At 32.4% G+C, this 14,008-nt stretch overlaps 1 protein-coding gene across 1 annotated transcript; it reads left to right on the top strand.

Annotated features, from left to right (window-relative positions):
* Positions 1–2,235: 2,235 nt before the first annotated feature.
* LOC112288262 (putative L-type lectin-domain containing receptor kinase S.7) lies at positions 2,236–4,934 on the top strand. The gene has a single exon (XM_024532281.3). It carries the CDS (start codon positions 3,197–3,199, stop codon positions 4,556–4,558), a length of 1,362 nt encoding a protein of 453 aa, XP_024388049.1. The 5' UTR covers positions 2,236–3,196; the 3' UTR covers positions 4,559–4,934.
* Positions 4,935–14,008: the final 9,074 nt, after the last annotated feature.

Raw genomic sequence — 14,008 nt, 5'->3', positions numbered from 1 at the left:
ACTCGATAATAAAAATGTAAAGATAAAAAACTTGTATATGTTTCTGTAATACCTTGGATAATTGGAGGGATTGCATATTTCATATGTTTCTACTTTTGCTTGTTCAAATGGGTCTTAAACAAAACTTGTAATTTTTTTACAATGGTGATATGTATAGACTAAGACAAGTATTGTATAGGGATACGTATGCTACTAGAAACATGTGTCGTGGAGCACACGAGTAGTACTAATATACTACCCAGATCATGTAAATAATAAAATAATAAACGCTCTTCCAATTGCATCCACTTTAACTCTTAGAATAAATTCATGTTGTTGAGAGCAGTAGAAAAAGTTATCAATTTTATAGATTCATACAAAAGTAAATAATTAAAGTTATATCTAACAAATTGTTAGTTTAATAAAAACCATAAAAAAGCATTTTAATAACCATGATCACTTTATTTGTTACTAATAAACAAACTTTAGAATTTATTGATTTTAGTATTCACTGATGTGCATGCATGTTTCAATATATATATATATATATATATAAAAACATATAGTAAGTTTTAAAAGGTATTACATGATACAATTAAATAGCAGTATATTGATTCCTTGATTATATTTAATTGCTGTAATGTGAAACTTTCCTTGATGTAATGTGAAACTTTCCTTTATTATCAACATTTTTAGTTATGTGAATATTTAACTCTTTTACTGAATTAGAAACACAAAATCAAAAGATTTTATTTTTTATTTTTTATGGTTTTTTTCTCTCATGTATGAATATTATTATTTTAAATAACATGCTCTGATGTAAAAACTGAATATTTGAAAACAAAGCTGCAATCTTATCGTCATCACAAATATTAAATAAATAAAATAATAAATAAAAGTCGTTGGTAAATATTTCAAATCATTTGATATTTATGTGTAATTGATTGCAATTGTGTTTAAAAAAAACCATTTTGGTTAATCTATAAAAGAGCAATTCTGTGTCTCAGTGATTTAGGTTTAAAAAAAAAAAAATGCAAAAATGCAAAAATGCAAAAATAACAAGCCATACTCAAATCTATCTCAAACCACTTTCAAAAAGATGCACTTAAAATAATGATTCAACATCATACTCTTAATTCTCAATGCACTGTTGATTTTTCTGTGTTGTATTAGAATTTGACTTTAAAAACAAAATAAATCAAAAATAGAAATAAAAATGCCATTAAATGTATGCATAAAATCGTGTCTATTCAACACATTTAATTTTGACAACTAATGGATTAGACATTAAATTTAAAATACTAAGAATAATTTTAATATATATATATTAATGATACGAGTTTTAATTCTAAAATTGTAGACATGTTTACTTCAGTTTTGGCACACATATATGTATACATAGAGAAGTGGTTCATATTCATTACCAGCAGTCTCAGGATTATACACTGGGCTATGACTATATACTCAAAAAAGCAGTGTTAGAATTAGGTGGGTCTTAAAACATTTGAAAATGTATGAGGTGTACAGCTACAGCTACTTACATGTCAATGATAAATTATAATTTTTTTAGTTTAAAAATAATTCAGTCAATAAATAATGGCACATGATTGAATTAGTTCTTTATAACCACAACAAATTGTGCAATTGGAACTAGTTTCTATTTATGAATGACCAATACGAGTGTTTATTTATTTTATTTATATTTTTCTGATAATCCATGATGTGAAACCCACTTCTAAAGTTCCTAGAAACTAAAACCAAACGATCTTAAATTTGATCAAATCTCAATCACACCGATTCTGAAACCTTTGCACAGGCAGCGGTCTGTCTGTCGAATGAGAAAACAGCTAAAAAAAAACTGTCGACGAGGCGTAGAAACCGAGGCCAAAAAAAAAATAAAAAAACACTTCGACGGAAGTAGCGAGAGAGAGAGAGAGAGAGAGAGAGGGAGCGATGAGAGGATCGTGATGGACGGCGCTTCGACCAAAAATTATCGAAGCACAGATTGGTGCTTTCAGGTGCCGTGGATCGTCCAGGGCCAGGGAGGAGGAGGACTATGAATGAGCAGTAAGTAGTAACGAGAGCGGAATCATTCGATCGATCGATCAATTTGCAATAGCAACAGCAATGGCGCAGCAACAATCGGTGGGAGCCATTCGCAGACACTGGAGAGGTAGCGTGAAGTCGGTCGGTGGGTGAGAGGGCTGGGGAAGCTACTCGAGGAGGAGATCACTGTGCGGGGGGGGGGGGGGAGGGGGAGATCGCAAGAAGAAGTGACAGAAAAGAGCAACCGAAACAACAAATGTGAGTAAACAGAGAAGCAGCTTGCTAAATCCGGCGGAAATGGTCGAAGCACGAACGACTTGATGGTGGAGGCTCGCTCCGGGAACGCCGCAACGCCCCAGATGATGCCAGAGATGGTAAGTCTGGGCTCGCCGAGGAGGAATGAATCCACCCAATTCAATAAGTTAGCCTGCACGGGATGGACAGCCAGTGACCAGTCCCCGATCCACTAGTGGAGGGGCCGAATCCCCGGAATGGGGCCGTTATTAGCAAGCGCTCGTCCTGGCACCGCAACATGGGGGGATCTACCCAACCTAGACATGCAGTAGGGTGGGGCTGAGTGGAATTCACAAGGCGATGGGGTGGAAATGAAGCGGCAACGCGGAATTGTGCAATTCCGGCACTATCCCACACGTTGTCGTCGCGCGCTTCCAAGATTGCAGTCGTCGTCATCTTGCGCAGGGCTCCTGTGCTGGAGGTGCATGAGCAGCACGACTTTCATCACTGGGGAAACGAATCTTAGTTTCGCGGATGTGACGAGTTGGCTAATCTTGTCAATTCGTCCATCCTCTCTCGTAGGGTGGTGGGTTTCAACTCGCCAGCAGGAATCGAGCTGCACCCTGACCTAGGCGTGGTATGAAGTCACCATCGGTGGAGTGGCTTGGGGTCTGGTGGTGTGTTGCAGCTTCGGAGGTGAGGGAGCGATGAGAGCTTAAACCCTGATTGCGCCGAATCGATTCGGCTGCGGGGATTTGCTTCCGGGCCAGCGGTTTGTGTGGAATTGTGTGAATGCGCCAGGGTGATTGGGCAGCCTGGCGAAAGCAGAGCTCGAGCTCGACTTCCACGAGAGATTTGTTTGGTGCAGCAGAGAGACTGTGGGAGGAGGGAGGGAGGTGCGGGGGGGGGTGGGGGGGGGGAGGGGAAATTTATCTGAATGACTTCAGCGTTGAGGTTTTTGTGCTGTGGGGCAAAATGCCTCGGGAGTTCCGCCAAGCCTGGAAAGGAAACTGGCTCCAAGAAGGCCATCACGGGATCAAAATCAAAGAAGAGTGGTAACTCAGGAGCACTGAAGCCTGCGGACTCGACCTTTTATGGCCCAAGAATCTTCACGTACAGGGAGCTGTCGCAGGCGACGAAGCAGTTCAGCGCAGATGAGCTCCTTGGGCGAGGTGCCTTCGGGAGTGTGTTCAAGGGGACGTTGAGCGATGGATCTATCGTGGCCGTGAAACAGATCGCGCACGATTCCAATCAAGGAGAGCGGGAGTTTCTCGCTGAGGTGTCCATCATCAGCCGCATTCGTCACAGGAACCTCGTACAGCTCCAGGGATGGTGCCACGAGAAGGGCAATCTGCTCCTGGTCTACGACTACATGCCCAATGGCTCCCTGGACAAGCTCCTCGACGGCACCAACACGAACGCTAAATTCGCAGGATGGGACATGCGCCACTCGGTTTTGCGAGGAGTGGCGTGCGCGTTGTCGTATCTCCACGAAGAATGCCAACAATGCGTTCTCCACCGTGACGTGAAACCCAGCAATGTTCTTCTCGATGAGAATTTCAACCCGCATCTCGCAGACTTCGGACTCGCCCGCCTGATACATCACACTACCGACAACGTCCAGACGACCATTATCGCCGGGACGCGGGGTTACTTAGCCCCAGAGCTCTCGCAGGTGGGAAAAGCATCAACGAAATCCGATGTGTTCAGTTTCGGGGTTTTGGCTCTGGAGGTTGCGACGGGAAGGAAGGCGCTCGACAAGAACTTGCCCGAGAATCAGAACGTGAGCTTGGTCGACCAGGTATGGCGAGCCCACGAGCAGCACACGCTGCTATCAATTGTGGATCCGAAGCTCGACGGCTCACACGACCCCGAGAAGATGACCACATTGCTGCAGATGGGCTTATTCTGCTGCCACCCTGATCCAGAAGCCCGCCCCCCGATGAGCTTCATCCGCCAGTGGTTCATTCAAGAGGTCCCGCTCCCCGCCCTACCGCCCGTGAAACCCCGCGTCAACTACGTCCTCACCCCGCCATCGCCCCCCAAGCTCGCGCTTCCCGCACCCGAGCCCAAGCTCGCAATTGAAGGCCCTCCGTCGACAGGCCCACAAAAGATGAGCAACGGCACGAGCACATCCGCCAGCCCAATTCATCCTCGCAGCCCCGCGCTTCGGAGTCCCAACACGCGCAGCCCCACGCCCCAGAGCCCGACGAACTCCAGAGAGCACGCCAAATCCAATGGCGTAAGCTCACATCCTCCTCCGACGACAGAGCACAGTCCCGCTGCAAACGGTAAATAGGTATGAAATCAAAAAAATACTGAACCCGCATTGCACAATTTTCCATGTGGGTTGGTATAATTATCCATGTGGGTTGGTATAATTATCCATGTTAGGGGGTTTAGAGCTGTAGAAGTGGGGGATGCGGTCGCTTATACTAGGCACTTTGTATCTATCTACCAAGGGATTCAAATTGAGTACATAGTTGAGAGTGGGATTACGTGATTGATGCGGATATCGTCATGTTCACTTGTCGAGGGATGCTTGCCCATTGATATCTCCGGGTGTGCAATATTTTTTGTAATTCATATATTTTTTCCTCTAAAACAGATTTATACCTTTAGAGGGGATTGGAATAAGGTAGTCTTCTTCCTTCGAAGTTGCACTCTTTTTGTCATCGTGTTTTTGCATTCCATTGCGTCTCTGTTTTTCTCTTCTGCACTGTGTTGCATTGCAAATTTTTCACACACTTGGTCCTTTTTGGTTTTCGTGTGTGAGAAGCGTGTGTGTATCCCATGTCATGGTTTCTCGTGGGATTTTGGTCGCTGTGGGGGAGCTGTTCGCTTTGTGATTTCTTTCAGTTTCTGATGCATTCGAATACATTTTTTTAGTCTGCGCGTTCGTGCTTCGAAGTTTGGATTAAGCTCTGAGGACCTCTCTCCCCCCCCCCCCCCCCCCCCCATTAACAACTTGGCGGAGTTCCCGATGCCACCACACTCGGGAGAGAGAGAGAGAGAGAGGGAGAAGGGAGCCTCTTCCAAGGAATGGAAACAAAGCGGAACTGTGTTGTGCGACGCGGGCGGAGTGACCGAGGCTGGGGGATCACTCAATTGTTTGAATGGGGGAACCAAAATCAGAATTGTGGGGATGTGGGTTGATCATTTATTGCTCCTCGAAGGAAAAAAGCTCCCTTGGATCATTCATTCATGTGGATCAAAGCCCCAGCAAGTGCCTTGCTTGAATTCCATGTTCGGATGGTGCCACAAGCTTTTCGTTTGGCAAAGATGCCACCTTTGGGTTTGGATGACGCTGAAAAGGGCACCCAAACTTGAGCCCCCGGTATGACAGATTGTATTCGGTGCCACTTTGGTATATATATATATATATATATACGTGTGTGTGTGTGTGTATGTATGTATGTATACAGCATGTTAGTTCTGTTAATATCTTTTTTGAAAGAACCCATTTTTTCGTTTTCAATGTTGGTGTGTAGAAAGATTGCAGGAGAGTATGAATGAATGTTGGGTAGAAAAAGTATAAAAGTAATGCTACTGAAAGACATGTAGCGTCGGTAACATTTGTTGCATGCGCTTCTTAGAATATGTCTTTTATTGCATGGACCCCCCCCCCCTTCCATACCACACATCTTTGAACACACATAATAAAACTCATATTTACATTAAATAGCTATTGGATAATTTTTTAAGACAATGTGCATGCAGTAGTTTCTGGGATTTTAGTTATTTATTCATTTATATTTGAGTTAACAAAATTTCATAATATATTTCGTATAATTCTTTCTTTCAATTTAAAAACCTTATTAATTTCATTTTGAGAATATTTTCTTCTAAATTTGACTACAAATTGTGAGTGTAAATAAGAGCTTTGTTGTTTGTATGTAGGGGTGCATGACACAAGGGGGAGGTTTGTCAATGCAATAAAAGGGGAGTGTCTACCTAATGGTTTCCTTTATTCTCATGTATTTTTCATGTTACTTATTAAGTAAGATAACCATGGACAAATATATTTCAGTGTTGATGTATTAAAAAAATTGTATAGAATATATCATTAGTAATGATGTAATTATCTATGGTACTGTTAAGAAAAAATACATATTTATACATGAGTTTAAAATATAATTGATATATATATATATATATATATATAAGAAATAGTTATTAACTATCAATAAGTAAGAATATTAGAGCAATTTAATTTAATTTATTAAATTCTAATAACAATAATTCTAATATGGTTTTAGTATATATATATATATATATATATATATATATATGTTGTATGTTTTTTAATATACAATACCATTATTATTTGAAACATTTAAAACATTTAAATTTTTTAATAATTTATAAAAGATAATTTACTTCAAATGATAGTGTTTTTTGGCCATAGTAAATTTTTATTGATAAAACACCAAATGAATGCTTTGTATTTTTTTTAGCATATATTTTAACCACTCAAACTTAATATGTCTATCTTGCCTAAATTTCTTTGATACAACATATTATTTTAACCACTTTAATAATTCAATATATCTTTTTCATTATATTGTACATTTTAATTGTTACAATTATAGATGATTATTTACTACTATTTCTTAAGACTATCTAAAAGCACTTATTTTGCCAAACTTGAATTTTAAATTTACCATAATATGAATAAACAAAGATGGAGCAATTTAGATAAATGTTTAAAATATCTCTTGAATGTCATAACTCTAATAAATAAAATTTTAGATTTTAGTAAACATAAACTCTAACCAACTAAATATCAATGTAAAATTTTAAAAATATAACATAAAAAATTTAAAATACAACAACTACAAAAAAAAATAAAAAAAAATAAAAAAAATTGAACAAAATTAATTTTAAACAATCTACATTTTAGATTATTTTATTTTAGTTTAGATGTTTTTATATACAAATGGCACATATTACAAGGCTATTATTTCAAAAATGGATGTCTAACTACTAATAAATTTTAATAATTATTAAAATTTTAAATTATTTTTAATAAAAATCTATATTATATAAAAAGAAATAATAATTTTATAAGAAATTAAAGAATAACTTATAATTTTAATTTTTTAAAATTCTAATATTTAAAAATTCTATAATAGTATTTTTTAAAACAATAACAAAATAAAAAATCAATAACTTTGTATTGTTACGTTTAAAATGTTAAAAATAGATTATGATCATTAGTATTTAATCAATCTTAAAACTATGATATTACTTTAGTAATATATATATATATATATATATATATATATATATATATATTTTAAATCATCAAGGACATGAATCTTAAAGGACTTAAAGATCAACACACTCTTGTATTATTCAAAAAGACTAAAAAATCATTCAAAGATGGCATTTTAATCATTTTAAATTAGAATGGTCATTGCCAAAGACAAGAAGATTAGAAAGTCTTGAAAGAAGACTAAAGCTTACAAAGGCATAGATACGTATGAAAAAGGCTTCACTCTTGTCTCCATGTATACTATCTAATTAGAAGTTATGCATCAACATTCTGTAAGATCTTTGACATATGTCCAATTTGTGAATCACATGTTTTAACTTGCAAGGCAAGTTTCCTACATGTGTGCCAAATTGTTAGGTTTTACCACAAGCAACTAACACATGCTAATTTATTAGCTATGTTTTTAATCTATTAATCAACTATAAACATGTATAAAGCCAAATATACATCTATAAATCTTCTAAGAAGCTTTGCTATAAGATAATATCATATCTACTTATATTTACATTCTACCTACTACTTTTTAATTAAATAAAAATATATATTTGTGATATTTCTTTTCCTTTTAGAAACAAATTCTACAAAGAGAAATCATCAAATATTGAAGAAGTTCAAAATGCAATGAAATGTGTTTATCATATTTTTTTTTCTATTTGAAGGTGATTTCAATCATTAATAAGTGTCCTATATCAAGGCAAAAAAACCATCTTGTTATTTGATCATTATTAATGTCTTTGTAACATCTTTCAAATAAAACATTTGAAATACCGTTAGGAGTCATTTCTATCTCTAATAAAATCACCAAAAATCAAAAGTCTTTTCTAAGGTCATGATATCAAATATGTTATATCTTGTCATTCATTGGAGGAAGGACATGTCATTTTTGAAGGTCTTTGTATCTATGATGTCAACTTGAAGATTATAACAATCACAATATTTTGTCTTGTAAATCAATAAATGATAGCTCTTGAATTAAATTTACTAACTATTGATTTTTTAGCTCTTTATTACAACAAATACACAAAAATTACAAACAATGATGTAATCTTTTCAAAATTACATTTCTTTAATAAAAAAGATTTGTTATTCTTCATCTTGATTGTGATAGATATCGTTGATGAAAAGAATCAATTTTTTGTGGTGTATTTGTAAGATTCTTCACAAACTTTCATGTATGTTTACTAATATCATATTTATGCTAATAAACAAGATATTTCAACTTATTTCAGTGCCACCAAGTGTCTAAGACTTCTTCAATTTTGAACTCTTCATTATGATCTACTTTTATAAGGTGAAGTGGCATTTGTCTTTTTTGTAAAATATTCATTATTCTATATGGCTCAAAAAAAATATGTGGAATACAAAATAGATCATTATAGACTCTCATAATCAATAATCAATAAGTGATTGAATCGATTTGTTTACAAATAGGAAATGGTTCAAGCCTACAATAATCTAACTTGTCATAATAGTGGCTAGTCTTAATATTGTGACAAAGTAATCATACCTTTTGCCAACATAGAATTGAGGTTGCTCCTTAGAATAGACATTCAAATTGGTCTTTTGTTGTTCTTGAATTTCTTTTAGATGTGGCTTCATAGTTTTATGTACCTTATATAAACAATTTGTCAAATCTTTTTCTATAAGATTATTAACTTTTGAATCATCAAAAACATGAAGTCATGGATAATAATCATAATTAATAAAGAAAGATAATTGTTGTATAGAAGATTGTATTGTATTATTATAAACAAACTCTATCAATGATAAAAAAAAAATTATCCAATCACCTTATTGGTAGTTGATGATAAATCTCAAATATTACTTTAAAACTTACTTTACATATTTTGTTTGTCCATTAATTTGAAGATAAAATCTAGAGATAGTCTTAAATTTATTTTTAGAATTAAAAAAAAAATCTCCAAAATTTTGATACAAAGTAAGTCATTCTATCTAATATAATATTTTTGATTAATCTATAATAGCAATAGATGTTATTAATAAAAAGCTTAGTTGTTTCTTTATATATGATAGATTTTGTACATGATACAAAATATGTCATCTTAATAAAACAATCTACTATCATGAACATAAAATCATAAGAATCTAAAACTAAAAGATTCATGATCAAATCTATTGAAACAGAAGACAATAATTATTTTGGAACAGATAATGATTAAAGAAGTATATATGATAGATGATGTAGAGTTTTTAATTTTGAACAAATGTCATATGATTTTATAAAGCCATCCATATTTGAGACTTCTAAAAATTTCTAGCTATTTTTTTTTAAATATATAATTTTTTCTTATAATAAAGTAGATTATTTTAAAACTTAAACTTAAATATATTATGATATTTAAAATAATTATTTTTAATATCTCGAATAAGAGAATCATAGGACATACTTGATTGAACTTACTTGAGAAAGATTGAATCATTAATCAATGTTGATTTCATTTCTTAAAGAAGAAAATGCTCCAACTTCAAGAAAATTATTCTTTGTTGATTAAAGGTTGTATCTTCTTTTTTAAGTATAAGATGAAAATTTCTAGAAATGGTATCTAATAAATCTTGTTTTTTTTCAAGTCAATAAGTGATTTAAGAATCAAATTTTAATAAAAACATCCTCTAACAAGCTTTACAACAATTCAAAGTACAATCTATCATAAAATACTCGAGGTTCTTATGATCAATATACATAGTGACTAAAATAGAAGTGCCTTGTAGCTAATGATTGCATTCTTGAAATGAATCTATAATTGAAAGAAGTTCTTTTTCATGGATCTCGTAGTTGATTTTGGCTATTGAAATATTTTTAGAATAGAATGCTATCAAGTAGAACTTGTCATCTGCTCTCATTTAGACCAACATTGCATCTATAACAAAGTCTAATGCATATGTTTTCATATAGAATGCCTTCAAAAAATCAAAGCAATACAAAATTGGTGGAATGATAAATATTTTCTTCAAAGCTTTAAAAGATGCCTCAATTTCTTTATTCTACTTAAGTTTGTCTTTACATATCAAATGTATAAGAAAAGCTACAACTTGAGAAAAGTTCATCATGAAGATTTAGTAGTAATTGACAAATCTTAAAAAACACTGCAAATCTTTGATTATTTTCAAGATCTTTCAATCCACGATAGTTGAGATATTTTTAAGATCCATTATGAGGCCATTGTTTAAAATAATGTATTCTAAAAAGTCAACTTGAGTAGGATAAAATAGACACTTTTTCATCTTGACATGTTATATCTCTCAATTTTTACAACAAACATGAAGTTCATCCTCTTCTATGTTCTTAGAATAGATAAAAGTGTTGTTTCAATAACATACAAAAAAATCACCAAGAAACTCACAAAAGACATCATTCATTAGATGTTGAAAAGTAGTTGGTACATTTATAAGTCCAAATGATATGAAATTATATTCAAAATTTTCATATTTAGTTCAAAACATAATTTTCCATTCATCTCTTTTTTTAATTAGTTTCAAGTAATATACTTCTTGTAGCTCTATTTTTGTATAGTTCTATGCTTAATTGAATTGATCAAAAAGTCTTGAAATCAAAAATAAAGGATATCAATTTTTAATGGTGATCATTTTGAATTTTCAATAGTCTATACATATCTACAAAGATCATTCTTTTTTCTTTACAAATAAGATAAAAGTCCTTGTCAGAGATTTAGAATGGCATATAAAATTATTAGCCAAGTTCTTCTCACTGTATTTCTTCAACATAGTCAATTTATTTTGCAATAAATAATAGGTTGGTTCAAATGGTAGTTGAACTCAATCTTGAAGATTAATTGAACAATCATAGGAGCAATGTTTCAAAAGAGTATTTACATTTTTCTTTTGAAGAATATCTTAATAATCTTAATAATAGCTTAAAATACCACATAAAGTCTATTTTCCATCAAAAATAGTTATTGCATATATAAAAAAAAATGACTCTTATCTTGTACCATGCATAAAAGTTCATGCACCTACCAATAAAATTTTGGTTATATTAGAATTATATTTTTCTACTTGACTAATAAAATCTTGAGCTAAACTATATAAATAATAATAATAATAATAATAATAATAATAATAATAAGGTTATGATAAATCAAATTTATTTGAAGATTATACTTCTCTAGCCACAATAATCCTAAAATAATTGGATTAGAAGGAGATCTAATGATATTAAATATTATTAAATTATTATGATTTTTAGTTGCTATATTTTAAAAAATTATTTCATAGATAATATTTCTAAAAGATAATAAACAACTATCTATAATTTCTATATGTATTGGTTTAATTTTTTTCAACTACAAATCTTTCTTATTTTTTAATAAAGTATGAAGCTTCTCAAGTAGATATTATGAAATTAATCTATTTATATCTATTTATATCTAATTATATAGGTAATTATTGGAATAAATATGTATGTCTATGATACTACCAATATATGTGATATGTGGCTAATTTGTTAGTCAAGTTTTTAACTTACCAATCAATTACAAATATGTATGAAGTTAAATACACTTCTATAAAGCTTCTAAGAAGCTTTGCCATAAGATAATATTAAATATACTTATATTTGCCTTCAATTCAACACTTCTTATTTAAGTAAATATATATATGTATAATAAAAACTTGATGTTGCTAAGTAATTAAAAGAATTCTTTTGAAATTTATTATGCTGACTAGTCTTACCTTCATAACAATTATCATTCAAAAAAATTATTAATTAAAAATAAATACAACAATTGTTAAAAAGATAAATATTTTAAAATTTATTTAATATTAATGATTGCCAAAGATGTTTCTATCTAAATGCAATTATCATAATAGCTTACAAAATGAGAAAAGTATGTATATTTGTTTATTTTTTATTTTATTTATTTTCTTATCTCTTATTTTTATTTCTATTTAGACTAATACAAATGTTTAAATTATCAATTTATATATTATATAATTTTTATTTGTTTATTTTCTAAATATTCTTCTTATAAAAAATCAAATTATATGTTTGTGATGTAATATGTATTTAAAAAAAATATTGTGATAGAAATTAGAATATTCTAATATATTATATAACATTGTTAATTGAATTCACTACCACCTTTAACAACCCAAAACTTTCTTCTTTTATGTTCAATTGAATTGTTTTTTATAATTATCATAAATTTTTGTTTCCAAGGCTTAGCAAATACTACTTTATGTTTTCTAGCAAATATTACTTTATGCTAATGTAAAATCATTATGAACTTGATATAGCACATAAGTTACATGTGAATAACATGTATATGATTCTCCACCTAATGGTTCCTGTAGAAAAATGTAGAGATATAGTGGTGTTTTGAAGAAATATTTTCAATGATAGTGTTTAAAATAGAAGCAGCATTATTTTTATTTTTTTAGAAAATAAGTTTAAAGTAAAAAAAAAATTACATGTAATATTTACAATGATTATAATAATAATATCTAAACTTTTTCGTTAGAACATAATTTCATTCTTGCAATGTATTTTTATCTTAAAAAGACATATATATAATAGAACACAGAGAACCATCTTTTACATTTGTACTTCAGAAATCAATAAAAATTTACTAAACTTACTGAACTTAAATTTGTATACAATATATGTGTGAAAGTATCATCAAATGTTCTTCAAGAAAATATCACATTATTTGGTAGCATATTTTATAGATATTTATACTTTTATTTTTTAAAACAACATTTTTATATATATATATATATATATATATATATATTCCATTTAAATTGAACAAAGGGCTAATCTTCTCAATAACAAAGATGTTTCTAACCAATTGTTTCAAGATCCAGAAAACTTTTTCCAACCTATTCGTAATTCATAAAATTTCACTCATTTAATTATTTGTGAAAGAATCATTTGCTTCAGTTAATATAAATAAATAAATAAATGAATATATCATTCAATCAATCAATCAATCAATCAAAAGAAAATTAACCACTTGGCATTTTCGAAACAGTAAGGAATCGGAAATCCACGTGGCATTTTCGACTGCCACGTCGGAGAATGTAAGGCACGGTGTGAACGGGGCGGGTTCGGAGCCTCTATGAGAAAAGGTCGTCTGCCTCCCACTCACTTTGAAGTACCGGGTCGTGGCGGGAAAAGGAACTCTCACATCCGAGGTGGTCGAGCCTACGTGGCGAATTCCCCTCCAAGTGAACAATTTGGCTTGCGGGGAAGGGAAGAGAGAAGAGAGTACGCTCCCCAGATGGGACCCGTCACCGAAAGGTCTTGCCTATGACGGGGACACATGAGCGGGCATGGGACCTGGACCCTATGACCGACCCCTATTTGCTCTGACATCAGCTCACCCTGCCCCCCACTAGTCCACGTCCCTTGGCGCGGCTTTATACTTTTGAATCCCCCATTCGCCTTTATTTTTCTGATTAGTTTTTCGTCATTTCATGTTTTAAAAAAAT

This window comes from Physcomitrium patens, chromosome 11 (assembly GCF_059467195.1).
Source record: "Physcomitrium patens ecotype Gransden chromosome 11, ASM5946719v1, whole genome shotgun sequence".
Classification (NCBI taxonomy): Eukaryota; Viridiplantae; Streptophyta; class Bryopsida; order Funariales; family Funariaceae; genus Physcomitrium; species Physcomitrium patens.
Note: the sequence above shows the minus strand (reverse complement) of the source record. Positions and strands in the feature narration are given on the sequence as shown.

Coding starts and splice junctions, on each gene's coding strand:
- LOC112288262 (XM_024532281.3), top strand. CDS start 3,197: ATGACTTCAGCGTTGAGGTTTTTGTGCTGTGGGGCAAAATGCCTCGGG.